The 25833-nt window shown below is 49.9% G+C and overlaps 7 protein-coding genes across 7 annotated transcripts; 3 read left to right on the top strand and 4 right to left on the bottom strand.

Annotated features, from left to right (window-relative positions):
* The first annotated feature begins 129 nt into the window (after window positions 1-129).
* Window positions 130-1842, top strand: EDB91DRAFT_1152826 (uncharacterized protein). Its single transcript, XM_041319497.1, has 5 exons — window positions 130-411; window positions 507-636; window positions 692-814; window positions 879-962; window positions 1014-1842. The coding sequence occupies exons 1-5, from the start codon at window positions 221-223 to the stop codon at window positions 1623-1625; spliced, it is 1140 nt and encodes a 379-aa protein (XP_041173751.1). The 5' UTR covers window positions 130-220; the 3' UTR covers window positions 1626-1842.
* Window positions 1843-1906: 64 nt separating this feature from the next.
* On the top strand, window positions 1907-8023 carry EDB91DRAFT_1152814 (P-loop containing nucleoside triphosphate hydrolase protein). Its single transcript, XM_041319496.1, has 30 exons — window positions 1907-2144; window positions 2199-2722; window positions 2773-3025; window positions 3076-3276; window positions 3325-3515; window positions 3569-3668; window positions 3725-3758; window positions 3811-3929; window positions 3980-4114; window positions 4172-4395; window positions 4445-4524; window positions 4575-4640; window positions 4700-4707; window positions 4759-4820; window positions 4873-4931; window positions 4987-5164; window positions 5219-5747; window positions 5802-5860; window positions 5919-6098; window positions 6153-6498; window positions 6549-6706; window positions 6763-6826; window positions 6881-6934; window positions 6987-7077; window positions 7132-7250; window positions 7306-7431; window positions 7484-7508; window positions 7564-7654; window positions 7709-7766; window positions 7820-8023. The coding sequence occupies exons 1-30, from the start codon at window positions 1938-1940 to the stop codon at window positions 7937-7939; spliced, it is 4461 nt and encodes a 1486-aa protein (XP_041173750.1). The 5' UTR covers window positions 1907-1937; the 3' UTR covers window positions 7940-8023.
* Window positions 8024-9473: 1450 nt separating this feature from the next.
* Window positions 9474-11632, bottom strand: EDB91DRAFT_1152799 (Phosphoribosylaminoimidazole carboxylase). The gene is made up of 3 exons (XM_041319495.1): window positions 10661-11632; window positions 9857-10602; window positions 9474-9804 (listed from the first exon to the last, which is right to left on the bottom strand). The coding sequence occupies exons 1-3, from the start codon at window positions 11409-11411 to the stop codon at window positions 9607-9609; spliced, it is 1695 nt and encodes a 564-aa protein (XP_041173749.1). The 5' UTR covers window positions 11412-11632; the 3' UTR covers window positions 9474-9606.
* A 20-nt stretch (window positions 11633-11652) lies between these two features.
* On the top strand, window positions 11653-12809 carry EDB91DRAFT_1152797 (uncharacterized protein). The gene is made up of 3 exons (XM_041319494.1): window positions 11653-12155; window positions 12210-12347; window positions 12397-12809. Exons 1-2 carry the CDS (start codon window positions 11697-11699, stop codon window positions 12339-12341), a joined length of 591 nt encoding a protein of 196 aa, XP_041173748.1. The 5' UTR covers window positions 11653-11696; the 3' UTR covers window positions 12342-12347; window positions 12397-12809.
* EDB91DRAFT_1206247 (uncharacterized protein) lies at window positions 12810-17348 on the bottom strand. The gene is made up of 4 exons (XM_041320707.1): window positions 16715-17348; window positions 14294-16664; window positions 12976-14243; window positions 12810-12923 (listed from the first exon to the last, which is right to left on the bottom strand). Exons 1-4 carry the CDS (start codon window positions 17186-17188, stop codon window positions 12882-12884), a joined length of 4155 nt encoding a protein of 1384 aa, XP_041173747.1. The 5' UTR covers window positions 17189-17348; the 3' UTR covers window positions 12810-12881.
* Window positions 17349-17640: 292 nt separating this feature from the next.
* On the bottom strand, window positions 17641-19734 carry EDB91DRAFT_1226799 (uncharacterized protein; the record flags this gene model as incomplete). The annotated part of the gene is made up of 4 exons (XM_041320993.1): window positions 19629-19734; window positions 19551-19574; window positions 19081-19495; window positions 17641-19026 (listed from the first exon to the last, which is right to left on the bottom strand). Exons 3-4 carry the CDS (start codon window positions 19336-19338, stop codon window positions 17641-17643), a joined length of 1644 nt encoding a protein of 547 aa, XP_041173746.1. The 5' UTR covers window positions 19339-19495; window positions 19551-19574; window positions 19629-19734.
* A 1314-nt stretch (window positions 19735-21048) lies between these two features.
* On the bottom strand, window positions 21049-22123 carry EDB91DRAFT_1330302 (uncharacterized protein; the record flags this gene model as incomplete). Its single annotated transcript, XM_041325350.1, has 4 exons — window positions 21855-22123; window positions 21725-21813; window positions 21431-21589; window positions 21049-21350 (listed from the first exon to the last, which is right to left on the bottom strand). The coding sequence occupies exons 1-4, from the start codon at window positions 21998-22000 to the stop codon at window positions 21049-21051; spliced, it is 696 nt and encodes a 231-aa protein (XP_041173745.1). The 5' UTR covers window positions 22001-22123.
* Window positions 22124-25833: the final 3710 nt, after the last annotated feature.

Here is a 25833-nt window from a genome sequence, read left to right as displayed (position 1 = left end):
TGAACTTTGAAGTGAGTGTAATGCTCCAAGAGCCTGGCATGAACGTTGTTCCAAAGATGTCGTTTATTTGCAATTATTTAATATAATGCATATAGTCCGATGAGGTCTAGTCTCCCCCTAGACATATACATAGACGAATGTAAATAGCCATTCCTTCTAGGTCCGATGCAGGCCTCAGAGGTGCGACTCGGAAGGGCCTTACTGGCCAATAAGTCCAAGTATGTGTATCATCATTAATACCACACTAACCAGGCTGCAAGCTAAAGTTCGCCAGGTCATGATGTCAGAGTACCAAGTAACGAAAGGTGGTCGATTGACCATCAGGTCAGCCTCAGCACTCTTGGTTTGTGAGACAAGTCGGAGGCTGACTTGGGCTGAAACGGGTTCATGTTCTGCATTAAATTTTGAACGGTGAGCGCTCCGATTTGAATCCTTCCCTTGCGTCCTCTTCCAGCTGATAGTGTCATGTCCGCCGTGGACGCTGCCTACCGTCTTCTCCTTGCTAGCTTGTATACAGCAACCACTCTCATCGCGTTTATGGCGTCCAAAATCTTCCAGTGGAACCGGCGTGTCAGCCTTGGGAGCTCCACCAGGACTGGCGAGTCCGTCACAGTTTGTAAAGGCACACAGGACAAGGTCAGCGGTTTCGATGAACTACACTTCTACTCAACTATGACGACTGCTCAAACAGTTCACGAAACTCGATAGTCTCATCAATCAAGGGGAAGTTTACGAGAGAAGGATATTTTACTACTCGTCGAAATGGCATGTGTACCAGAACGGGCTCTATACAGGATCGCTGACGATCTTCCCGGTATGTTGTGTGAAAATCTTTCGTTTTTCCTTTTCTGAGACTTTCTTCTTCTGTTCGCATCCAGGCGAATGAATCTCACTGTCTTGGCAATTTGCACATCTTGAAGAGCCTGAAATTCTTCAGGGTAATACTCGGCGTTCTCGGTTTGGTATGTTCAAGTCGTCATGTTCCTTGGCGTATTATGACGGTTTTTGAGCAGCCGCGTTATCCAATGGGAGCACCCGGAATGAGTCTCATCAGATACGCACCTGTGTTTCCACGCTTTGCCCCGCAAGCATCCTGGAGCTCTCATGATATTTCGAGTGCACACAAAGCCTCCCTAAGGAGAAGAGAATATGTCAAGATACTCGCGAAGAGTGCAATCAGGCGCAAAGGGAAAGAGTCACAAGTACGGTCCGACAGCATCAGTCCGGCGCATCCAACCCGAAGTCCGAACAGCCAGAAGACACGGGACCTTCGCAAAGCTCTCGTGCAGACACTTGGAGCTAGCGTAATGAAGAGGGAGTTACTCGTTTCGGCTACAACCAAGCAGACGCACACGCCGAAGGAAGTCCGTCTGGAGCGCCGCATGCGTTTGGCCCTTGGAGAGAATCTATCGATCAAGAACCTCGCTTTTGTTGCAGCGGCGAGAAAGGCGTCTGCAACTGCTCAGCCTGATCGTTCCCCATCCCGTATTTCATCTCTACAATCGAAGACGCGTTATCAGAACCAGAAGTCGAGCCGTCGCAGTCTATTTCATCAAGCAGCGCCCACCACGTTCACACTGGTCGTCAACCCCGGCCCGGGAGACCCTGTTCATGCCCCGCTGTAATCTTTTCCATCTCTGTTGAACGCGGTGACTGCTTCAGAATCATGAGTGCCGCTCAAGTCTCGTCTGTGCATGTACCTTAATTTGATGAGAACGCGTACTCCCTGTGCCGCGGGTGATTTTTACTCAGCGAAAGTACTCAAGTACAGCAAAGTTGTTTGATTGATCAGCCAAATGATGGGGGTACGTACGGATTATTGTCACATAAATTTGTAATCGGTCGTTGTTGAGTTAACGTTTGACAACTTTGTGAGAGGAATAAATTGAGACCGAGGACCCCCCATAGAAGTTCATCTTTCACCATTGTCACACCTTATGGCGACTTGTCGGGACGTTGAGGGATGGCTCATCGTGTCCAACCTCCGTGAATTTGATTTAACTCTTTGTTTCGAGGAAGGCGTCATCTTGACGTCTCTTCTGGCTCTACTCTTACTATCGGCGACATACAGAATTTGGGCTTTGGGATATCTTCCGTCTCTTGATATCTCACGTAAAAGTCGCTGGAGACTATGGGTGAAACTGGTGCGTTCTGTAGCTTTTAAAGTGTGTATTTACTGACTATGATTCGGCGGACAGACACTACTGGGACTCGCCATCGTCGCGTCTTGCTTCAACCTCTTCATTGTCTTATCACTCAAACAAACAGCATCAGTCGTATGGCCTTACATCCTTGAACCACTCGCGCTACTTGCGTCCTGGATACTAACCCGACTGAATCATCGTCGGACGCTATCATCCTCAACTATTCTCTTACTGTTTTGGCCTTGTTACACTGTCAGCCTCGCAATATGGACGAGGTCGTTCGCGCAGGATCATCATTCAAATGATCCATTCGTGATTCTGTCAAAATGGGCCGTCGAACTTTTTGCTCTCCCGGCATACGCGCTGGAGTGCATCTCTCCTGATGATTCTGTCAAGGATAATACAGAGAATCCGACGATCACCGCGAATGTGTATAGCATGTGCTCATTTGCTTGGTTGACGCCTTTGATGAAGAAAGGTTCGAAAGAGTTCATAACGGAAGACGACTTGCCTGCTTTGCTTCCTCGCGACGAATCAGAGAATCTTGGAAAGGATCTACAGAGTTCTCTGGAGAAACAGTGAGTGCGATGTTCATATAGGAGTTGTGCTTTGTCCGACCGAGATGCAGCTCGTCATTATGGACCGCACTGTTCCTGTCATATGGTGGCCCGTATCTGCTCGCCGGATTCTACAAACTCTTGCAGGACAGTCTCGCATTCTTGCAACCTCAACTTCTTCGATGGCTCCTCGCATACATCTCGAGCTATCAGAGCACCAAAGGCACGGCCCACCTTCTTGTTGGTCCGAGTCCTCTCGAGGGATATGCTATTGCTATCATCATGTTTTTGGCGTCGATGGTACAAACTGTAATTCTCCATCAGGTAATGTTCCTGGCCAGTGTGATCATTACAGTGCTGACCGACGTGAACAGTACTTCCAAATATGTTTCGAGACAGGCATGCGTGTCCGTGCTGGTTTGGTAACTGCCATCTACAAAAAGTCTCTCGTCCTTTCTAGCGACGAGCGTGGGAGTCGTGCATCTGGAGATATCGTCAACTTGATGTCTGTCGATGCCAGCAGGCTGCAAGACCTGTGCACCTATGGTCTGATTGCGATCTCTGGACCGTTCCAGGTAATGTAGTGTATTCTCTATAGATAACCACACTCACACTGTCGTCAGATCACGCTGGCTTTTGTGTCGTTGTACAACCTTCTCGGATGGTCGGCGTTTGTTGGAGTTGCGATCATGATCATCTCCATTCCGCTAAATACGTGGATCGCACGGATGTTGAAGAGGATGCAGGAACAACAAATGAAGAACCGCGATCGGCGCACGAGGTTAATGAGCGAGCTTTTGGCCAATATTAAGAGGTACGTCAGCCTCATGCCCGCAGAAAGCTCATTAACGATCGTTTTTTGTGCAGTATCAAACTCTATGCGTGGGAATATGCATTCATCCGCCGCGTTCTGCATGTACGCAATGATTTGGAGCTCAAGATGCTGAAGAAAATCGGTGTCGTCACGGTAAGCATCGGTTATCAGACCTAGTAACCGGCGGTGATCCTCACAACATTCGTCAGGCTCTTAATTCGACGCTTTGGGGAGGCATTCCTTGTGTGTAATCTGCCTTGACTCGCTGCTCGTTACTAACTACCAAATCATTCAGTGATTGTGGCATTTAGTTCTTTTGCTACCGCATCTGTGTTCTCGTCTCGACCTCTCACAGCTGACGTCATCTTCCCTGCGATCTCCTTGTTTATGTTGCTCCAGTTCCCACTTGCTATGGTAAGCGATAGTTGTATTGTAACCTCGGTGATCGCCGACCCGTGTTACAGTTCAGTCAAGTCACGTCGAACATCATCGAGGCACTTGTCTCCGTCAAACGTTTGTCAGGTTTCCTGCACGCTGAGGAGCTGCAGCAAGATGCGCTTATGAAGTCACAGAAAAACACTCTGAACATTGGTGACGAGGTTCGCAGTTATCCGATTTCCTTAGAAGCCATTTCGATATTCACATCTGTATGGCAGGTGCTTTCAATCAAGGGCGGCGAGTTCCAGTGGAACAAACAAGATATTTCAGCTGCTTTGGAAGATATCAACTTGGCGGTGCGTAAGGGAGAGCTAGTGGGTGTCCTCGGTCGTGTGGGAAGCGGCAAGAGCAGTTTGTTGGCAGCCATTATCGGGGACATGCGAAAGACGGATGGTGAGGTGAGGCTGTTCGGCAATGTGGCTTATGCTGCCCAGAATCCTTGGTGCGTTCTATACGCGGTATTTCTGGCATGTTCGCTCACAGGCGCATAGGATTCTTTCTGCAACGGTTCGGGATAACATCCTTTTCTCACATGAGTATGATGAGGTGTTCTATAACCTTGTTATTGAAGGTATGTCCATGATCAGTTGTCATGTGACTGGGGCTGACCTTTCTGTACAGCTTGCGCTTTGGCGCCCGACTTGGCGCTTCTTCCACAAGGTGACCTGACGGAGGTGGGTGAAAAGGGTACGTTTGTGTCCATCTCGTCTTCGAATCGATGGTGCTAATCATGTCCATTCCCGTAGGTATCACTGTAAGTACTCCGGGACGGTATAGCATCGATGAAAGCTGAATGATCTGTTAGCTGAGCGGTGGCCAGCGTGCTCGTGTCGCGCTTGCTCGTGCGATCTATGCACGTGCAGATCTGCAAGTTTGGTCCGTTCGTCTATGATCTGCTGCTGACACATGCGTTCTGCAGGGTTCTTCTTGATGATGTCTTGGCTGCGGTCGACTCCCATGTTGCCCGACATGTGTTTGGTAAATTGAAACATCCAGTTGCAATCCGACCCCGCTGACCGAAGATATGTAACAGACCATGTCATTGGTCCTCAAGGCTTGCTCGCAACTAAAGCACGCGTTCTAGTCACCAACAGCATCGCGTATCTCAAGTACTTCGATCAACTTGTTTACCTGCGCCGCGGTATTATCTTGGAGTGCGGCTCATACAACGATTTGATTTCGAACTCGGATAGTGAAGTGCACAAGCTTGTGTACGTGCATTCCAATTCATGATATCTGACGGGCTCTTATTTAATTCATTATAGTCACGGTCATGCCACCAGCGGTGCTAACTCTGGGACAACTACCCCTGGACCGTCCAGCGGCAGGGGCACTCCCACCACAAGCGAGGAAAACATGCAGGCCACCCTTGTCGGAGAGCTTGAATGTATCGCGGAGAAAGCAGCTCGCAGAGAAAGTTTCAAAAAAGCCGTCGTCGCTGCACCGCCCAAGCTGCGCGATCCCTCTTCCAGTGGCATCACGAAGGAGCACAGTGAACAGGGCCGCGTCAAGATGGAAGTCTACTCCCAGTACCTCCACGCAGCGTCGAAGGAGGGATTCCTGTTCTTCGTACTTACTACGGTCCTGCAGCAGGTGATGTCTATCATATCGACCTTCATGCTCAGGCTCTGGGGTGAGCATAATCGCGAGACGGGCGTCAACGCCGGATTGGCGGACAAGTATTTCCTGGGATATGGATTGTTCAATTTGGCGGCCATTTTCCTGGGCGGATGTTCCGCGCTTCTGATTTGGGTTTTCTGCTCGCTTCGCAGTTCAAAGCACCTTCACGATTCGGTGGGTGGTTGCATTGTGGGTGTTGGTGGGATTTTTTTAATTGATTTTTTTTAGATGTTGCATTCGGTCATGCGTGCGCCTCTGAGCTTTTTTGAGACAACACCAACGGGACGGTGCGTTAAATCAATGGACCTGGAATGAATTCTTTGATCTCTAACACACTCGTTGCAGTATTTTGAACTTGTTTTCTCGCGATACGTATGTTGTCGATCAGATCCTGGCTCGAGTGATCCAAAACATGATCCGCACGAGCGCGGTCTGTGCTTCCATTGTCTTGGTCATCGGCTTCAGCTTCCCGCCCTTCTTGATCGCAGTCGTCCCCCTGACCTGGTTCTATTATAGGGTCACTGTGTATGAATGGTTTTGTTGTTCTTTCGGAATGATTCTGATACATACTATTCCTAGGTACTACCTAGCAACATCGCGTGAACTCAAGCGGCTTGATGCAGTGTCCCGATCACCCATCTTTGCGTGGTTCTCGGAATCCTTGGCCGGACTTTCTACCATTCGAGCCTACGACCAACAATCCATTTTCATTGCAGATAACGCACGCCGCATTGATCGTAATCAGTTGTGCTACCTCCCTAGTACTTCCGTCAACCGCTGGCTTGCAATACGGTTAGAGTTTGTTGGGGCAGTGATTATCTTCATCACCGCTCTTTTGACTGTCGCTGCTGTTGTGACTAGCAACGTTGATGCAGGGTTGGTTGGTCTAGTTTTGTCGTATGCTTTGAATACGACAGGGTCTCTGGTAGGTGACTATCTCTCCGTCTTGAGGTATGGGTTACTAAGCCGTCACAGAACTGGTTCGTACGCTCCGCGAGTGAAGTAGAACAAAACGTGGTTAGCGTCGAACGTATCGTCCACTATGCGAAAGACCTTGAGCCGGAAGCTCCTTATGAGATCGCTGAGAACCAGCCTGCCTCGGAGTGGCCCACTGCTGGGGAAGTTGAATTTCGGTGAGTTTATGATAGTATGCACATGAAATTGATTATATTGAGCCTGTCCGGTTCAGCGAATACTCGGCACGGTATAGGCCCGAGTTGGATCTAGTCCTCAAGGATATTTCCATGACTATAGTCAGTTATTCCTCCAGTCTTCTCACGAATGCATGCTCACTCTGAATGTTCCAGAAACCCAAAGAAAAAATTGGCATATGTGGCCGAACCGGGGCAGGGAAATCATCTGTAAGATATCTTCTGTCTGGAATTTTGGCCTGTAATGACAATTTTGTTGTAGCTTCTTCTCGCCCTCTTCCGAATCATTGAGCCTACATCTGGAACTATCTTTATCGACAAAGTAGATATAAGCAAACTTGGCCTGCATGATCGTGCGTCTTCCCTACGTTGTCCGCTTAGGCACCCTTTGATCGAGCGATAAATAGTGCGCTCCGCGATATCCATTGTTCCTCAAAATCCAGACTTGTTCGAGGGCACATTGCGAGAGAACATCGACCCTGTTGGCGAGCACCAGGATGTTGATATATGGACCGCTCTGGAACATGTTCGTCTTCGAAACAAGCGTGCGCACCCGATGCTTACTGACGACGTTTTCGTAGGCCCATCTGAAGGCATATATTGAATCCCTCCCTGGCGGACTCGATGCTCCGGTTCAGGAGGCTGGATCATCGCTTTCGTCGGGTCAGAGGCAGCTGTTGTGTTTCGCCAGGGCGCTCTTGCGCAAGGTACGCGCGTTCATTTTGCTTGACTGTAGGGTTCCGTGCTGACACATCCTAGACTAAAGTGCTTGTCCTCGATGAAGGTCTGTATCAGCGAGATCTTGATCTTCTACAAGGCTGATGTCCATTATTCTACAGCAACATCTGCTGTTGATCTAGATACCGACCGAGCAGTTCAAGAAATTATCCGGGGTCCGATCTTCCACGATGTGACCATTCTAACCATTGCGTATGTTTCATGTCCATCATCGACAACTGATAAGCGCTGATGGTCAACATATAGTCACCGCTTAAACACAATCATAGAGTCTGACAGGGTTCTAGTTTTAGATGGTGGAAGGGTAAGGACGCTCGAATGTCGTTTCGCTGGTGATGTGTTGACTGGCCAATTTAGGTTGCCGAATTTGATACTCCACAGAATTTGCTGGAGAATAAGACTTCGATCTTCCGTTCTATGGCGATGGAGGCTGGTCTAGTTCAGGTCCAACTTGATGATGCAGACGAGAAGGCATAGGCAAGGATGGTATTTATACCTAATGATGCACGATATTTCATGTACACTTGGATATTTTATCATAAAATATGTTTGCGTTTTGACATTCCTGACCAATGTATGGGGCAGGCCAAGCAAGCTAATCGACTTTCCCAACAGTCTGTCTACATCGCTGTAATCACAGCGTTCATCCAACCAAAGTTTCGTGCTGATCTCGTCATCAGTTTTTACAGTATTGCTCGATCGAATGGAGATCATCTGGACTGTATTGAGTGAGATGAACCGAAGGAACAGGATCCCAGACGATGTCCAGAACATTGTCAGGATCTTGAGAGAAATCTGGAGGAATTGCTTGACCTATTGTCTTGGTGTATGAGGGGACGGTTTTAGCTGGTACATGTATCGGGCGTTTTTAAGGCTGTCCGCCTCAAACCTATATTTGAGGCAAAGCTGTAGCCAGGTCAAGTTTCTGTTTTACTGGCTCACTGCCTTGTCGCTGCTGACCCTGAGGACATTGCAGAAGATGGTTCGAGTAAAATGGATTCTTTCAACGGCAAAGGTTTCGATACTGCCAGTAAATATTATCAATCTCGACTCTGGAAGACTAGTCATTCTTTCACCGGCAAGCACCCATATGCAAGAGAGGTCTTGACGGAGGTAGACTGGGACATGGAATAGACTCTATATGATATATATCATTACATGAATGAACGCGAATTTTGCGAAAACACACCATGGATTGAAAAATTGCTTGACATCTTCCCAACATCTTCCCCAACCTCTCAAAGTGTGGTAACATGCGTCAGGAGGCTAGCCCGCATGTGGTGGTACTGTACGGCATCCGAAGAGGTACTACCACACCGGTGAGTCATGTGGTTAGACGCAAACTACTCATACTCACGCATGAATTCGAGTCATAGCATTTCTTGCAGTCTTTCAATTTCACGCACAACCAAGGACAGTCATTGTCAGGGTCACTGCCAGGTATTGATGCTGCAGATCTCGTTGCTGTCAAAGCGGCGACGACGACGAGGACAAAGGAAAAACGCATTGTTTATGAGGATGTGATATGGGATCAAATAAATGTAAGAGATGGTAGGAAGATGGCTTGCTTTTGTGTTGTGGTTTAGGAAGAACCTATCTACCCTTTCCAACGGATGATATCTGCGATGCCAGTAGATTGCCACGTAGGTCAATGCCGGCTCGAATCCGCTATCAAGCACAAACCAACCACTGCGTGTTCTGGAATGTGATCCCAGGATCAAGTTTGAGCCATTTCTGAACCTATCGTTTGGACAGCTGGCTGCGAGATGGATGATTTCAGCCACCTCGAAGACATGGTTTGGCCGTCACTGGCAACGAGCTCCAATCCGCATCCCACACCTTCAAGTAACTCATAAGCACACTCGAAAAAATTGCGGACTCAATATTACTGGTAGTGTTCTGCCCCCTCAAACTTGAGCAGGAAGCACTGAACTAAGGAGTATGTTGTGTGGTCCGCTTCATGACTTGTGAGTGAGGCAACCATGAAACGCATCCGAAGAACTACCACGCCAATGAGTTATGTGGTTAAACCTGATAATTATGCTATGTAGTGCTTAGGATGCATTTTGTAGCAAACATAGAGCAGCGCACGTATACATACGTATTGCAGAATCAATAATATCTCCGCCGAGTGTCGATCTGCATTATCTCTTGACTTCATACTGTTCCCACCCAACTTCTTCCAGCTTTTCAACCTTTGCGATAACCTCACCCTCTAATCCTCTCAGATACGCATCCATTTCCGCAAACAGATGAGGCATACCAGCCCCGAGAATTCGCACAGCTAGCAATCCAGCATTCATACCACCATTGATCGCAACCGTCGCTACAGGTATACCTCGCTGTACACTCAGATATTTAGAAAAAACCGCAAGGACCAGAAGATCGACTTACCGGCATTTGCACGATACTATACAGTGAATCAACTCCATCGAGCGAGCTACCTTTCACAGGAACTCCAATGACAGGCAGCGCGGTCATGGCAGCAACCATGCCTGGAAGATGTGCTGCACCGCCTGCGCCAGCAATGATGGTCCTCAAACCCCTTGAACTCGCTGACCTTGCGTATTCGACGAGACGATCTGGTGTGCGATGTGCAGAGACGATGGTGAGTTCGTATGGAATCCCGAACCGATCCAGAATGCGAGCAGCTGGTAACATTACGGGAAGGTCGGAGTCGGAGCCCATGATCACACCAACGAGCGGGTGTTTGTGGGAAAAGCCGTTGCCTGGTGCGGGTGTTTCTGGGGCGTATAGAGCGAGTTCTTCTTCGGTACTCCCAGATGGCAGTGCCTTTAACAATGGCCAGAGGCGAGAGCGAACCTCTGCATCTGAATTGCCCACAATGGTGACGTGTCCCATTTTGCGTCCTTTGCGACACTCGGATTTGCCATAAAGATGGACAGCACATCCGTCTGTTTTATTGCACTCAGATGCGAGATTCGTGACTTCTGCCATATCGGATGAAGCGCCGATGATGTTCAGCATTGCAGCTGATGGCACCTTTAGTGATGTGGAACCAAGTGGGAGCGAGAGAATAGCGCGCAGATGATTCTCGTACTGTGAGGTTTCGCAAGCCTCTATGGTATAATGTCCAGAATTATGGGGCCGAGGGGCAATTTCGTTAATATAGATGGAGCCTGACGAGAATACATGCGTTAGATTGGCTCACACAATCCAGGAGAAAGGGTCTTCTACCGTCTTCCATGAGGAACATTTCGACTCCAAATACACCAGCGCCTTGGAAGGTCTTGACTGCGGCTTCCGCTACGCTTTGTGCGCGGGTCGCGACATGTGGGTCGCGACTCCGCAGGGGAGCAAAAACCAAGTGACAGATGTTATCTTTATGAACAGTCTCCACTGCGGGATATGAACGAACTTCCCCTGTCGTCGAGCGCACTACCATGACAGCTATTTCCTTCACGAACGGCACCCACTTTTCCGCGTATAAGGGGCGATTCCCGAGGGCAGATATGGCCTCGTCAGCTTGAGCAAGGTCCCGGACAATAAAATTACCCCGTCCGTCATACGCCAAAGTGCGACTTTTGAGCATAAAGGGCAGACCAAGCTTTTCCGCGGTCTGCCGTATTGAAGTTACATCAGAGTCAACATGAAGGAACTCTGACACGGGACATTGGTGACTCTGGAGGTGCTGTTTCTGAATAAATTTGTCTTGGATAGTCTTCACCGTAGATGGACTGGGATGAATGACAGCTCCGGACGCCGATTGGATCTCTTCAAGTACGCTCGTATTAACATGCTCGATCTCGACAGTTAGAACGTCGACCTTGTTGGCCAGCGTCTTGATTTTTTCTGGGTCTGTGAAAGATCCATCGATGTGACTGAGGGAGGAAGATCGCGGAGAGATGATCTGTTTCGCAGGGCTATTTTCCCCAATGTCGAGGATGACTACATCGATGTTGAGCAGAGCTGCTGAGGCGGCCAGCATTCGCCCAAGCTGACCTCCGCCTGGAAGGAGCAAGTCAGAGGTAACAATGAGAGACTAGAAACATAGCCTGGCAGACATGATGAGCACTTTTATCGAAAAATTCAACGCTATAAGCTCACGCGCACCCAGAACCCCGACAACCTTGTTACTCATTGTGTTCGAAGTTTCGCGTAGATCTGAAGATGCGTGAATAGTGAAAGATCTGCAAAGATGATCATCACTTATGTAATCACACTTTAGCAGTCACGGTTCTTTGAAATTTATTGACTTTCCAAGTTCGCCAGTATGGGTCCGCCAGCACCAAAGCCTGCTCGGAGGAGGAACAGAAAACGCAAGAGACGCGCCGTGTCCTCTGGTTCTTCATCTTCTGATGATGATTCGTCTTCGGATGAATCCATACCTCAAATCCCGGCACCTCTCCCAACCAAAGAACCAGAATCCGATGCGACTTCGTCGTCTGAATCCTCATCCTCGGACAGCAGCTCCGAATCAGATGACGACGACGCTGGTACATCTAGGGTAAAGGAGCAGATCGACAATCTCAAAGTTCCTCATGAAAAACATGCTCCTCGGCCAAGATCACCTTCACCCCCTCCGCCCAGCGCAGAAATACCGTCTTTTCTACCGTCAAATCCTTCCGCAGATGACGTGGCGCGTGAACAAGCGATGAAAGACAAATTCAGGAAGTTCTGGATGTCATCCCTTGCAGAAGGATTTAAAGAAGATCTAGAGGAAATACGAAAGGTCAGGGGGCGTTTGTTTCAGACATGAGTTGGTCCTTACGAATAACCATTACAGGAGCCGAACTTGGGATCCTCCAGGCTAGCCCTGCTTATTGATTCGCTGGCAGCTGGAGCAGACGTTTTCACGTCATCCGCGTCCGCCAATGGGACAGACATGAATGAGATGGATGTTGTGATGGGCGAATAATACAAAGTGCGTGGCTATCTTATCCTCTTGTTCTGTGTGTAACCATGACCTGCAGAGTCCATTAGTTGTGTTAGACCATCGACGTGCATTGAGATCATTCTCGCAACGACCACATTGAATGATCTAGACACGCTCTACTTGGCCGTGCATGTCAGAGCTGGCTGGCAGATTTGAAGGTCCGCATCGCATGGGCCCTGTCCTGCGTCTCAACCAGAGATATCAAATGCAGTCTGTTCTACACAGTCGCAGTCAGTAATCTTAGCGGAGGGAGGCGTCCAATGAATATGTAGTACACAATGACAAAGGCGAGTCTGATAAAATTAGAGCAGTATCCCTTGCTCCCGTTCATCTGCAAGTTGGCTGTTGCTTTATGGTTGTTGTACTAATTTCCGCTTGTATTCCCAACACGCTTGGCTGTGTAGGGCGATAATACACCATTCAACACCAAAACTTAGGCAAATGTGGGAGATGGAACAGAATAGATTATAAATATTTGAATCACGAATATATACGTCAACGGCCAACGAATTGGATTGATAATTAACGAGCGCTAATGGCATGTTGAAGGTATTCATCTAATGTCTATCAAAGTGATCATCAGCACGAAACATTTCATCAGCGTCGATGCTCCTACCTTGTCCATCTCATCCAGCTGTTGGAAAGCACCAGCGTATATCTCTTGAATATCCGGGTGTAGAGACATCACATCTACGGGTTTCCCAAACAGCAACTCATCCACTGGATGTACAGAGGTTTGAGGAGCCTTGGGGGCTGAACCAGCGATTTCAATGATCGCCATCATATGCGAGACGCCAAAGTCATCTTTGGGAATATACGGTCGTTTAACGATTTGCGGTTTCGGGGCGGTTTCGATACGTGGTGTTTCGGGGGGGCTGATGAGCTGTCCGGTGGGAGTGGCATACATCGACACTTCTGACATGACAGAAGCGATTGATGATTGACGAAGAGAGCGTGGAGTGCTCGACCCTGTTTTCGATGCTGGGGTAGTGGATCGAGCACGGCCGTATCGGCCATCTGCAGCAGTAGGTGTTGGTGTCCGAGACGTGTCCGAGACTGGTGACGCAACGCGTCGAGTCCCAGTGACACCACCCGCAAGCGGTGTGGGAGTCCTGCCATCGGAACCAGAACGGGCGGTTACAGCGTCATCGACGGAATACTCTGAGGGGGCAGAGCCAGCGGAAGGAACACTATCAGACTGACTCGGAGCAGCCGCGATGAGGTATTGAGCATGAAGTCGTCCATCTTTGATTTTGTTCAACACGCGATCAATCTTCTCGTTCATGCCTTCCTTATTGCGCCCTAGGACGCCTTCTAGCAAATCGCTCTTTTGCGCCGAGTTGCCTTCGCACAACTCTTGCTCGACGATGTCGCTGATATCAAATGACTCGCCGTCTAGGACGTATGAATAACGCGTTTTGTCTCCAGAGTCGTACCTGGAGCTGCGGATCATGGCGTTTCCGGGCAGAAGAACATCTACACCGCGAACGGAGTTCATCTGGGCTGAAAGAATGGCTTTTTGACTCGCTCGCGATGCGGCACGCTGCGCTGCGATGATCTCTTGTCTTGACAGCTGTCTCGGTTTAACTTCCTCGGTGGCTGAACTCTGATTGTCAGAGCTGAGACTAGAGCCAGATATCGAATCGCGGAAGTGTTGGAGAGCGATTTCATCGAGGGGTGCGGACATGCGGTGACGAGACGATGAGGTTCGGTAGGAAATTGCGCGGCGGAGGATGAAGACGGGATCGTCGGGATGGACGTCATCTAGGCTTCCAAGCAGCTGAGCAGAATCGATGGATCTGCGTTTGCCTTCTTGAACTCGGCGGAAAGTGGGAGGGCGAGGGTATGCTTCAGTGACTCTACTTGAAGGCGAAAGTTCTCGTTCTAAAACAGAGAAGTCAGCACGGAAATCCATATGCCAAGTATATACTTACCTTGCCCTCCAGCATCGGCCATGAGGCCATATCGGACTTTGCTGATACTCCGCCGCTTCGTGTTCTTGTCTTCAACTTCATCACCACCATCAACAACACCCTCCAATATGCCGAAACGCTCAAGACCAAGCTCAATCACTTCAGCAACAGTGACATTCTTCGGGAAGGTAAAGACTTTGCGGCGCTGATTCTGTGATACACCAGAAGAAATCGAGGATGTAGATTGAGTCCTGTCGCGCAGCGTATTCTTAAATACGATAGCTTCCGTGACTGGGTCGAAGACCATATCATCGGGCAAGTCCTCGGGGTGGATGACAAGCTGCAACGTGAAGCGGTACGTGGGAGAGCTGAACCGATCAGGAGTGACATTGACACTGCTCGCCGAGGTGTTAAGACCCTCTGCGACATCATGAGAAGGCTCAGCCTGCAGCGTCTCGTCACCTTCCTCTGTCGTGACGCTGTCATCCGCATCCTCACGATGTCTATTGAGGTAGAACTTGACAACGGAGTCATCGCTGAAGTCGTTCATGGATAACTTCTTTATGGCGGGATGCATGGAGAGGTTGCTTGAGACGGAGCTGATACTGCCCACGCTGCTCCGCTTGACTTTTGGTAATTCCATAGCTGCTTCTACGACCGACTCGAAGACTCCGAGGGGCTTTTCTTCTGGAAGCAGAACCGCAGATGAACCCTCGACTTGTTTGATAGTGAGATAGTAGTCTGCTTCGTCTTCGCCAGCGGGGAGACGGAAGCGTTGGATAGCTTGACGGACGAGGTCGGCTGAAGTAGTAGATGCGTTGAGAAGAACGGTCTTGAACGTTGCCTCGGTCTGCAAGTGTTTGCCTGCAAACACACGAATGACGCTGAGTTCGGGTACGCCGACGCCTTGTCCGTCAGCTGTTGGCGAAAGCACGAGGGAGCCGGGTCTTGGTCTAGAGGAGGGCAAGCCCAGCCCAAGCCCAGCGGCAGAGCTAGCAGAGGTATTATACGAACTCGAACTTGACAACACAGCGGAAGCCGATTGTAAGCCGTATGAAGGCGCTTCCGGTGGTGATGACGGCGAGCGATTGAGATATTGCTGATACAGTGCCTGTTGTTGCTGATCGCGCTGGCGTAGCTGTGACGCATGCTGTGATACCTGGGCCTGCACTTGTGGCGGCGTCTGAGGGGTCTGCTGTGGCTGAAGTCTCGTCGGCGTCCTCGATTCGTTTGACGTGCGAAGAACTTGCTGTTGTTGCTGCATGGCTGATGCAGTGACAGGAGACATTGGCGGTTCAGGTGTGGGTCCGTGAAGGTTGCTGGATGACCGTCCTGATTCTTGAGATCCGCGGGATTCATTGGAGGCGGTTTCGATGGAGTTCTTGTCCTTCCCTTTATCCTTCCTGCGGCCAAAGAATCCGAGTACGCCTCCTTTCTTTTTCTCCTTTTTCTCCTTCGCTTCCTCATCCGTGGCGTCGCGCTCTTTGCGAAGCTTACCAGCCACCTGTGCAGGCTTCTGGACTGGGGTATTCGAGACTGGCTGAAGTGGCTTGTCTTTATTCTTGAGCTTCTTTTTCGACGCTTCTTCGAGAACTTCTATTTCCTCGCGAGTGCGTTGCCGCTCATCCTCCTGCTTCTGCATGATTGCGCTCGGGAGAAGGGGACCGCTTAATGCTGGGGCTTGCTTGACTGGGTCGTCACGAGCAATTGAAGGTGTTACGGAGAGTTTCCTCGTCTCGGTTGCCTCTGCGGGATCGATGCTCTTACTAGGAGACAACGGCGAAGGCGGGCGGACTTCAACGATGATACGATCGCGTGAAGTTTGATGGCGTAAAGCTTGTTGAGCAAGCGCCTGCCGCTCATCCTGCTCGGTTATTAGGATCTCTGGCTGCAGCCGTTGCACCTGGATCTGCGCCTGTTGTTTCTCGGGTGTGCCACCAGGCCGCAAAGCATCCGGCCGCATCAGCATCTGTTGCTCCATCTTCTTCTGCGCATTTTGTGCCTGCATGTCTTCTGCAACGCCATCATCCCAGCTCATTCCGTCGTCCGGCTCCATCTGCATGCTCATAGCATCCTGCTGCTCATCACGGCCCATCTGACCTTGGCGTTGCCGAACAAGCATTTCTTCCGCAAGGTCTGGGTCTTCTTCCTCATACGCGCCGTCATCCCACTCTACGTCGTCTTCGTCTTCATCTTCCTCATGCCATACAGCAGGGGGATAGCGGTGCACAGATCGTGCAGTTGTGAATGTGACACCTTTGCCCTGTCCAGCGCCTGTGGCCGGGAAACCAGGGGTAGGGGAGGGGGAGTGGTGCGAGCCAGCGCGAGAAGATAGGTTGTTCCGCACACGTTCGACATCTTCTTGGACTTCTTGTGGAGTCGGGTGTGCTAGCTGTAAAGGAAAATTATGAATTTGAAGCAGTTGGATGATGTAACACTCACATCTACGTTCCTGTGCTTGTTCAACCTGGCCAGACGCTCAAAAGGCGTTTCAATATTCTCTGCGGGAATATATCCGACATCCTGGGTCTTAAGCACACGAACAAGCCACCAATAACTATTACTGTCGTCCATAAGGAACAAGCTATCGCCCTTGACGACGCTGGCTTGACCTTCTACGGTAGCTGCGAAGCTGTGCAGCGAGTAGACCAAATCAAAGTCGATAGATTCATTTGGAATAGAAAGTGAAGACGAACGGTCGTCGTCTTCGTCCATGTACTCTATTTCGCGGTCTTCACCATCCGAGTCATCCTCTAGAACGGAATGCTCCTCGTCAGAGGCGCCTGCATAGGTATTGGTTGCATCTGCATGAGCGTGCATATGGGAAGATGCTGTATGGTCGTCTGCCATGATTTGGTCACGGAGGTCGAAAGTGTCCTGGCGTTTTGGTGAACGTCGTTGGTCTTGTGTTTGCATACTGTAGGTGATTAACAAAATATTAGCCTGAAAGGACGATCTATACGAGTACAATCAAAACATGAGAAACGAAAGACAGTCTGTGCGGGAGGGGAATAGTAGGGGAATATGATGTTCAACGTTGTCCTGGTGAATGTTGTTGATCGCGTTGAACTGTTCTTGGTGGCTGTGCAAATTTTCGATTTCCCACTGCTGAGCGCTGAACGACTACTAACCAAGTTCTATAGGATACTCTGTCCAGTGAAAGCTGACCCTAATACTGAAGGAACGAGCGGCCATGCTCTTTTGATCTCAGAGATCAAGGTATGTATTACAAGTAATAAGTAAACCATCTTCCTCCTAAGCAATCTAAGCGTACAGAACAGATATATACTGTAGTCAGTATTTGGTCACTATATTACACTAATGGTACGTCCCGAGTGGGGTTACTACACGGAGACCTCCTATGACCATCACGGCAAATATCCCCCAAACATAGACGGTATATTCGCCATGCGTGGACCGGCCTCCCGAGGACTCACCAAATATCTAAATGGCGTTGCTACTTGTCGCCACTGAATATCATAGGAAACACCGGGCGTTTGATACGAGGCGATATTAAGCAGATTGGGAAACACTGTAGCCAGGACGAACGCGGGAGATCTCGTTGTCGACACCTTCGAGTGTCCGACATGCAGCATTCGGAGAGCTGTTTGCTTGGGCCACGAATGATGGTCTCTGTCCGGTGCGCCTTCGCTCTGCCGGCCGGGGGGGAGTGCGGGCGTTTGGGTGGCATCGAAGGTTAAATGTAGGAGACGCAGTGATCTACATCGCGAGGCTAATGAAAGCATTGCGGCGAAGGTGACAGTGGAATTGACCGTTTCCTTTGAGGCAAACCGTAAATCGTGAATATCCGGCCAAGCAACTGCAATATCCTCGATGAAAGCATCATCAAGACAGTATTTTCCCATGGCGAAGAACTTGGCAGTCTTCAGCCTTCTGAACTTGAGCAAGGGCCGGAAAAGGTGGGAAGGAAGTGGGCTGTGCTCCTTGTTAAAGTCTTGATGCGGGGAACGTTCAATAGATATTTCTTCGAGAGCAAAGGATTGGCAAGACGTCTGCAGGGATAGTACGAGCTTGTCGACCTCTCCCGGTGTAGCATATTCAGTGTAATTGATGTTGATGCTTGATAAGTGTGGGGTGATAACGCGAAGAAGGAAGGATGTGCAAAGTTGCATGCGATCAGCGGTGAGCGTGAGGCGGTCTAGGGCGCTCAATTCAACTGGCATACCCGTTAATCGTGAGTCCTCCAGAACGCCGGATTCTTCATGCAAAGTAAGTGCCAGGACTTGTAGAGAACGCATGCGCCCGATATCAGCAATGCTATGCCTCGTCAGACACACGTTGCGGATTACGTCCAGCGTAATCAACTTTCCCAGCTTGTTAAGAGGGAGGTCGATGTGGCAAGGCGAATCGCCTGACTTGGCGGATATCACCAATTGCCGCAGGCCGGACGCTTCTGCCGGAAAGGCATCAACCAATTGCTGTACCTCATGCGCCGGGAGGCCTAACGGTACGCAAAAGGCAAGCATTTCTAATCCGGGCGAGAGGAACTGGCGAAGTAGCGAGAAGTTTGCACTAAACTCCGCAAGGTCAAACACTACTTGGAAATCCAATGCGACGAGGTTAGGGAAGAGCGAAGTGGGCGGAAACTGGGCGAAAAGTTGTTGTAGGACATCGCGATGCGGTGTTGGGGGGCGCTTGCGATGGCCAATGGGGTTGCTGACGAGCTTGCGTATCCTAGACGCGTTAATTCTGACGCGTTCCCATTCCGTGGGTAGCGGTTCGCGGGAAAGGCGCTGAAAATGGGAGGATGGTAAGCAGTGTCCCGTCACACAGCGAACACAACTCACTATCAGATTGTCATTTCCGACTTTCCAAGTGTCTTCAGGCAGACACATGATGAGGGGTCCCAAGTTCGACTGTGTACACCAGAGTATATCGAGGGCGGGAGAAGAGATAGCAGAACAAGTGCTTGCAAATTTTATGACGTCTGTCGCTCTCGTGACATTTTGCAAGATAGCGTGAACGATGTCGTCGACTAGTAAAGCGGGATGCATGGTTAACTCAGAAACTGTTGGTGATGCTCGACCGTTTGAACAATCCTTCATATATAGCCGCTGTTACAAACATCCACAGACCCACAGTGGTTCTGGCACCAGGCCTTGTTTGGGTGGATGGTCCGCTCTTGGAGTTCACAACATCGTTGGATCGATCGGGAGCAGATACAAGCCATTGTTCCACCTGCGGCACAGTCATTGTTCACCACTGCACAAATTTTAAATCACGGTGCATTGGGCTCGTACATCCACAGGGTACTTACTTACGGTGTTGCTGTGCAGCATCGCTGAAAGTAAGGTGAGCGCATAGAATTAAACACGTCAAAACTTGGAAACCTTACCAATTAACTTTGGGAGGAGAGCACCGGCAGGTACCGAATCTTTACATGTCCACTCTGCGCTTTGGTTATCCTCGGTACGAAGACAGCCAAAGGATTCTATAGGGCCAGTGCCAGAGGTCATCGACTGATCTCTGTCAATTGTCACAATTGACTCTCGATCCAAGCAATGGTCAGAGTCCGGTGGTCGTGTCCCAAGCGAGGGTCATAGTCAGAAAACGAACATCCATGCAGATATGTTGCAGGGCCAGTGCCAGAGGTCATCGACTGATCTCTGTCAATTGTCACAATTGACTCTCGATCCAAGCAATGGTCAGAGTCCGGTGGTCGTGTCCCAAGCGAGTGTCATAGTCAGAAAACGAACATCCATGCAGATATGTTGCGTAGGGGCCGTCGAGGAGAAGCATAAGATCCGTGAACGAAGAAGCGTTTAACAAGGCGCAACAGAGCAGGTTGAAAATCAAACTGGAGAATACGTCATGATGTCGAGTAGAGACAAGACCAGAGTGCGAGCACAAGAAGCAGGTACGATGCAAAGCATTTGAGGCACGGTATAATAATGTACTCGGTAGGTTCGACACGCCTGTAAATCACGACTGGAAAATGCTCCGGAAACTTTACATACGATTGTCATGTTCCCCCAGGTCTTCATTCAAGTATGCGATGAAATGATGAGTTCGGAAGGGATAGACGCCTGTGGTGTGTCAAAACTGCCGAACAAATTTGGATCTGCTAGACGTACCACCTTCTGCACCAAGCCCATCCCGAGTTTGATTGTCGTGGGTCTGACCACGATGCGTACCAGAGTTCCTCGCCCAGGCGGCACGAAGATAAGCTCTCCGATGCGCCTCGTTGAAGGCCTTATCTCCGTGTCCCCCTGCATTGTGCATAAGCGTGACGGAAGGCGTATTTTGCACGATTGCATGTGTTAGACTATCTTGGAAGGACCCTGCAGGAATCGCCAAAGACGATCAGGATTCAGCATCAAGCGGGAAAACAAGTCCAAGTTTATCATGATCGTGTTGCAGAATTTGGAGCAGAGATAGAGAACTTGGGAAGGCGAAGGGGATCAACAACATGATGTGGGAGACGGTTGTGCAGAAGGTCATGACGCTGGAGCAGTAGCGACTGGAAATGAGCCTGCCTCTGGCAGACTGAGTTGGTGATGAAATGCCCGAAGACTCTACCATGATGTTGACTAAGCTCAACACACAAGTTGTGGGAAGCGGGAGGCAATAAGTAATCCATCTTCCTCCTACTGTAGAAACCCTCGCATGTACTCTTTTGAGAAGCAACGTGATTGCCCGTAGGGAGCCAGTGTTTCAGCTTGTGGGTCATCAGTGAATCTTGCTTTTGAGCGAACACAAGATCGTGCTTCTCTAGATTCTGGGGATATTAGTCTAACCACATGATAATGTTATACTCAAGTATACACCCGTAGGATCCTCATGAGCAGTGACATATACCAACCTGTCAACCCCCAAACTTCTAAGCGACCCTCCTTCCCACCACCCACTTCCGGTCGTCCTAATGGATCGCTTACCCCCTCGAACCCCTCCACAAGGTCAGAAACATCGATAGCCCAATACAGGTTGGTGGCGCGGAACATATCAGGCCTGATACGTGCAGGGGACACAAATGCGGAGAGGGGAAGGTGGAAGACGGTCGCTACCTCGGGCTGGGACATCGTGAGCGAGGAAAGCGAGATAGAGGGCAAGGGGTCGTCTAGGGACCAGGTATCTGTTCCATGGGCGCCGGGTGGATATACAAAGTCCTGAGCTCCCAATTTAAGTCGGAAATAGCACTCATGGAGAGCGAGACCAAACGTACAACATAAGGCCATACCCTAAGACCCATTAGACTTCGCTCGGGCGGGCCAAATTGGCTGAGAATATCGACCTGCCCAGCATTGAGACCTACTTCTCCTTGAGTTTCTCTGAGCGCAGTGTCTAGGAACGAAGCGTCTGCCTACGCGTTCGGTTTAATAGGAAGTACACAGAGATTCCTGAATAGACTCACCTGGTCAACCCTTCCCCTAGGGAAGCTAGCAGCCATTCAGTATGTTGAGCTGCGGAATACTCGACAGCTCGAGGGTGGACCATACCTGACTTCGCCAGCGTGGGACCTCAGCTTTCCGCCTCGCAGCTCGAGCAGCACGCCAGGTACGCCGTCGACAACGGAACAAGGACTGCTGTATTGACTTCGCCTGGGATCACCACTGTCTTGAACGTTGTTGCGTGCGCGATGAGGGCGCTCTGGAGCGTGCGTAGGGAGTTGCGGGTGAAGGGGGAGGTGAGGGATATAATGGAGGTAGTGGGGTGAACGTGGGTGGTTGATGCATGGGCTGCAGCTGTCATGAGCGTCCTGGACAACATCTCTCCATGATCCTACAAACAGACGAACGCAGATAGACGCAGATACTTGGAGTACATGATGTAGTTAGGCTGTTCGCATTTTTCCGAGTGCATCGGGGCATGCCGCTTCACGTGCATAGCCTACATAGTACTTACTTACTTTAGCTATATGGGCGCTTGTTCTCTGACAGTGATGTGCACTGAGCTGACTTGAGTGAGGCAGCAGGTGGGAGGTTTCGATACTTACTAGAAACCATTAGGTGACTGATCGCATATACGTTCACCACCAGCAGGGTATCATGGACCTGTGCTCTATTCTCAAGGCTGTTGCACTGTACAGCCTCGCCGTGACTTTGGCTGGGAGTCGCTGTGAAATTCGTGGGTTCACTTAAGTACCACTAGTACCAGTTCCCTTCCGTGCGCCAGTGCTCAAATTTCTGTTCTCTGCGCGCGTTTTGACTTTGAAATCATTTCATTTTGCACTTGTTGCGAGACTATTGGCAGTGAGATGAGGCAGTGCCTGTGTTGCGCCAATAGCATAGATCATGATGTTCTCGAGTGGCCCTGCACTGCTGTCCCCCTGGCAATCCTTGTCGATCCGTGTATCTCAAGAGTCTTTCCGATGCTCCGTAAGCTCGGGCGCGAGATGAGGGGGTATGCTCCATGTTCATCTTCTGTCTCCACCCCGCCGCTTACATCGTACCATCTTCAGGGCATCTGCGGTCGCCATCGTCCACGTCGGGACCTTGTGGATGGCTCGGGACGTGGAACTTGGGTCCCCTGTTCTTTAAACCGAGGACGCATACCAAGTAGCTCAATCTCTTGGTTGGGTTGAGGTTGCAGGAGTTTGACTGACGTTCTACCCCATTCGCCGATTATCCTCAGTGACGGCTGGGGTCTAGCAGCGGGCTTCCACGCTTCATGTATGTCTTTTTCTCGCTGCCTTCTTGCCTGCCTACTAACCGACGTCTACCACGCCCAGGTTTCATGCACGCCTTAAATCTTCAAGTTGCCGCCAGACACCATATGATACGTGCCTTGCTCGTAATGCTTACGGTATCCAGACAACTAACATTCTATTGACTGCGCCCAGGTCTGGCGGCGAGCTCACACCGGACGTTGCAAGTATGTCCTTTTCTCGCCGCCTTCTTGCCTGCCTACTAACCAACATCGACCACAGCCAGGTTTCAGTGCGCCTTGAGGTTTACCACTTGATGACTCAATGGAACGACAACCAGGTGCTGACCTTCGCGGGCGCCGTAAGTGGCGTGGACGGTGCGCAGGTGATAGGACTTGCGTCCTCTGATCCTCTTCAAATCGCGTTTGCTGGCCGCATTCGCCGAGGCTCTCAGCTCTCCGACTGCTCTCCACCCTGCATGCCTCCTCAGCATTTCCCCGGTCTAGTCACTGGCCCGCACGTGGCATAGGCACCCCAGCCCACGTCAACTCAAAATTCTCGTTGCTCCGTCAGCCCGGACGCGAGATGAGGGGGTAAGCTTCATTTTTACCTTCTCACTCCGTCACTGACGTTGCGCCATCTTCAGGGACATCGGCGGTCGCTGTCGCCCACGTCGGGACCCTGTGGTGGCTCGGGCGTGAACCTCTGGACACCTGCTGTTAATACCGAGGACGCCCACGGGGTAGTTCTGAGGTTGCAAATATCTGGCTGATGTTCCGCCTCGTTCGCACCTCAGTGACGGCCGGTTCCGGGTGTGACATCGTTACCATATCAGTTTGCTTCCTCGCTAAGAAGCTCAAAGAGCCGAGGTCGTCAGCGCGAGTAAGCCCACCCCGGTTATACAAATAACAATGACAACACCACATAATCCGGACGATAAGAAGAATTAAGGGCGAACTGGATGAACGAGGTCACGCACAGGTGAGTCCTCCCTTCCTTTTAGTCACTGGTAGTCTCCGAGTCAGTTGGAGACGCCATACGGTAACACTGAATGGAGTTCTCATTCAACGTTGTCACATGGAGTCTCTGAGCTGATCTAACGAGTGACGATTTATTCCCCTGAATGACTGGAACTGGACTTGCACACCATCACAACTACAATGTGGCTGCTCCTACGGCAATCTACGCGTTGCAATTGTAGTGTGAACCAGCAACTTGACGTCTTTGTACTCCCCCTGGCCACACTCGTCTCACTATCGTGACAGCGTGCAGAGAGGCGATTCGAGATATTAGGGAGTATTCCGTAACATGTACGGAAGTTGGTGGTGACACAACCTGGTAGTGAGTGACGTGTCATTCGTTGTAACTTGTGGCGCGAGTTGAGCAACTTTTGTGATGTTGAGCTGCAAGTTGATGCGTGAGTTGTGAAAATTCCAATAGATGACGTGAAAAGGCCTGAAACGTTGGTTTGTTCCCGACAGCGGATTCGAGCTGGCATTGACCTTGCTTCAGGTGGCAATCTGCTGGAATTGTAGATATCGTCCGTTCGAAACGGTGGATAGGTTCTTCTTAAACCGTAAATAACAATGTTCAGCACATAAAAGCAAGCCATCTTCTCACTGTACCTTTCAGATTTATGTGATCCTATATCACATCTTCACACACAATGCGTTCTTCCTTTGTCCTCGCCGTTGTTGCTGCTTTGACAACAAGTTCAACAATATCTGCTGACAATGACTGTCCTTGGTTGTGCCTGTTCCAAAGGACTGCTGGTGTTTAACCACATGACTCGTCAGCGTGGTAGTTCTTCGGATGCGTTTCATGGTTGCTTCACTCACAAGTCATGAAGCGGACTACACAACATACACCTTAGTTCAGTGCTTCCTGCTCAAGTTTGAGGGGGCAGAACACTAGTAGTAATATTGAGTCCGCAATTTTTTTCGAGTGTGCTTATAAGTTACTTGAAGGTGTGGGATGCGGATTGGAGCTCGTTGACGGCCAAACCATGTCTTCGAGGTGGCTGAAATGCGGAAAATCATCCATCTCGCAGCCAGCTGTCCAAACGATAGTTTCAGAAATGGCTCAAACTTGATCCTGGGATCCCATTCCAGCCGCGTATCTGCCGTCTGAAATTTCCAACAACACGCAGTGGTTGGTTTGTGCCTGACAGTGGACTCGAGCTGGCATTGACCTGCGTGGCGATCTGCTGGCATCGCAGATGTCATCCGTTGGAAAGGGTGGATAGGTTCTTCCTAAACCACGAATGTTCAGCACATAAAAGTAAGCCATCTTCCTACTATCCCCTTTAGATTTATTTGATCCCATACCACATCCTCATAAACAATGCGTTTTTCCTTTGTTCTCGCCGTTGTCGCCGCTTTGACAGCAACAAGATCTGCGGCATCAATGCTTGCCAGTGACCCTGACAATGACTGTCCTTGGTTGTGCCTGACTAAGGGTGACTGCAAGAAATGCTATGACTCGAGAGCATGTGTGAGTATGAGTAGTTTGCGTCCTGGATTTAACCACATGACTCACCGGTGTGGTAGTTCCTCTTCGGATGCGTTTCATGGGCCTAGCCTGACGCATGTCACCGCACTTCGAGAGGTTATTTAGGTTGGGGGATATGTTGGAAGTTATATAAGTGTGGTTGAAGTAAGAAAAAGCTGAAAAAAGTCAAAAAAGTAAACTCATGATTTCCTGATGACTCGAGCGGCAGTGAAATTTGTTCAGAAGCAAGCACATTGATCAACTTGGCAAGGAACCACTACTAAGTCACGCGTCGTGCTATCAAGTTGATCAACCATACTATACCGATGCGAAAGCAGAAACCCGACTTGCTGTAGTTCACTGTCGTGACATGTCACCTTTTCACACATTCCCATGTCCTACCACGCCGGTGAGTCACGGTTAAATCCAGGATGCGAACTACTCATACTCACATCCGAGTCGTTAC

This window comes from Suillus paluster (assembly GCF_016628075.1).
Source record: "Suillus paluster strain FC165 chromosome Unknown EDB91scaffold_60, whole genome shotgun sequence".
In the NCBI taxonomy this organism is placed as follows: Eukaryota; Fungi; Basidiomycota; class Agaricomycetes; order Boletales; family Suillaceae; genus Suillus; species Suillus paluster.
The sequence above is the reverse complement of the archived record's forward strand: the minus strand, read 5'-3'. Positions and strand labels throughout refer to the sequence as shown.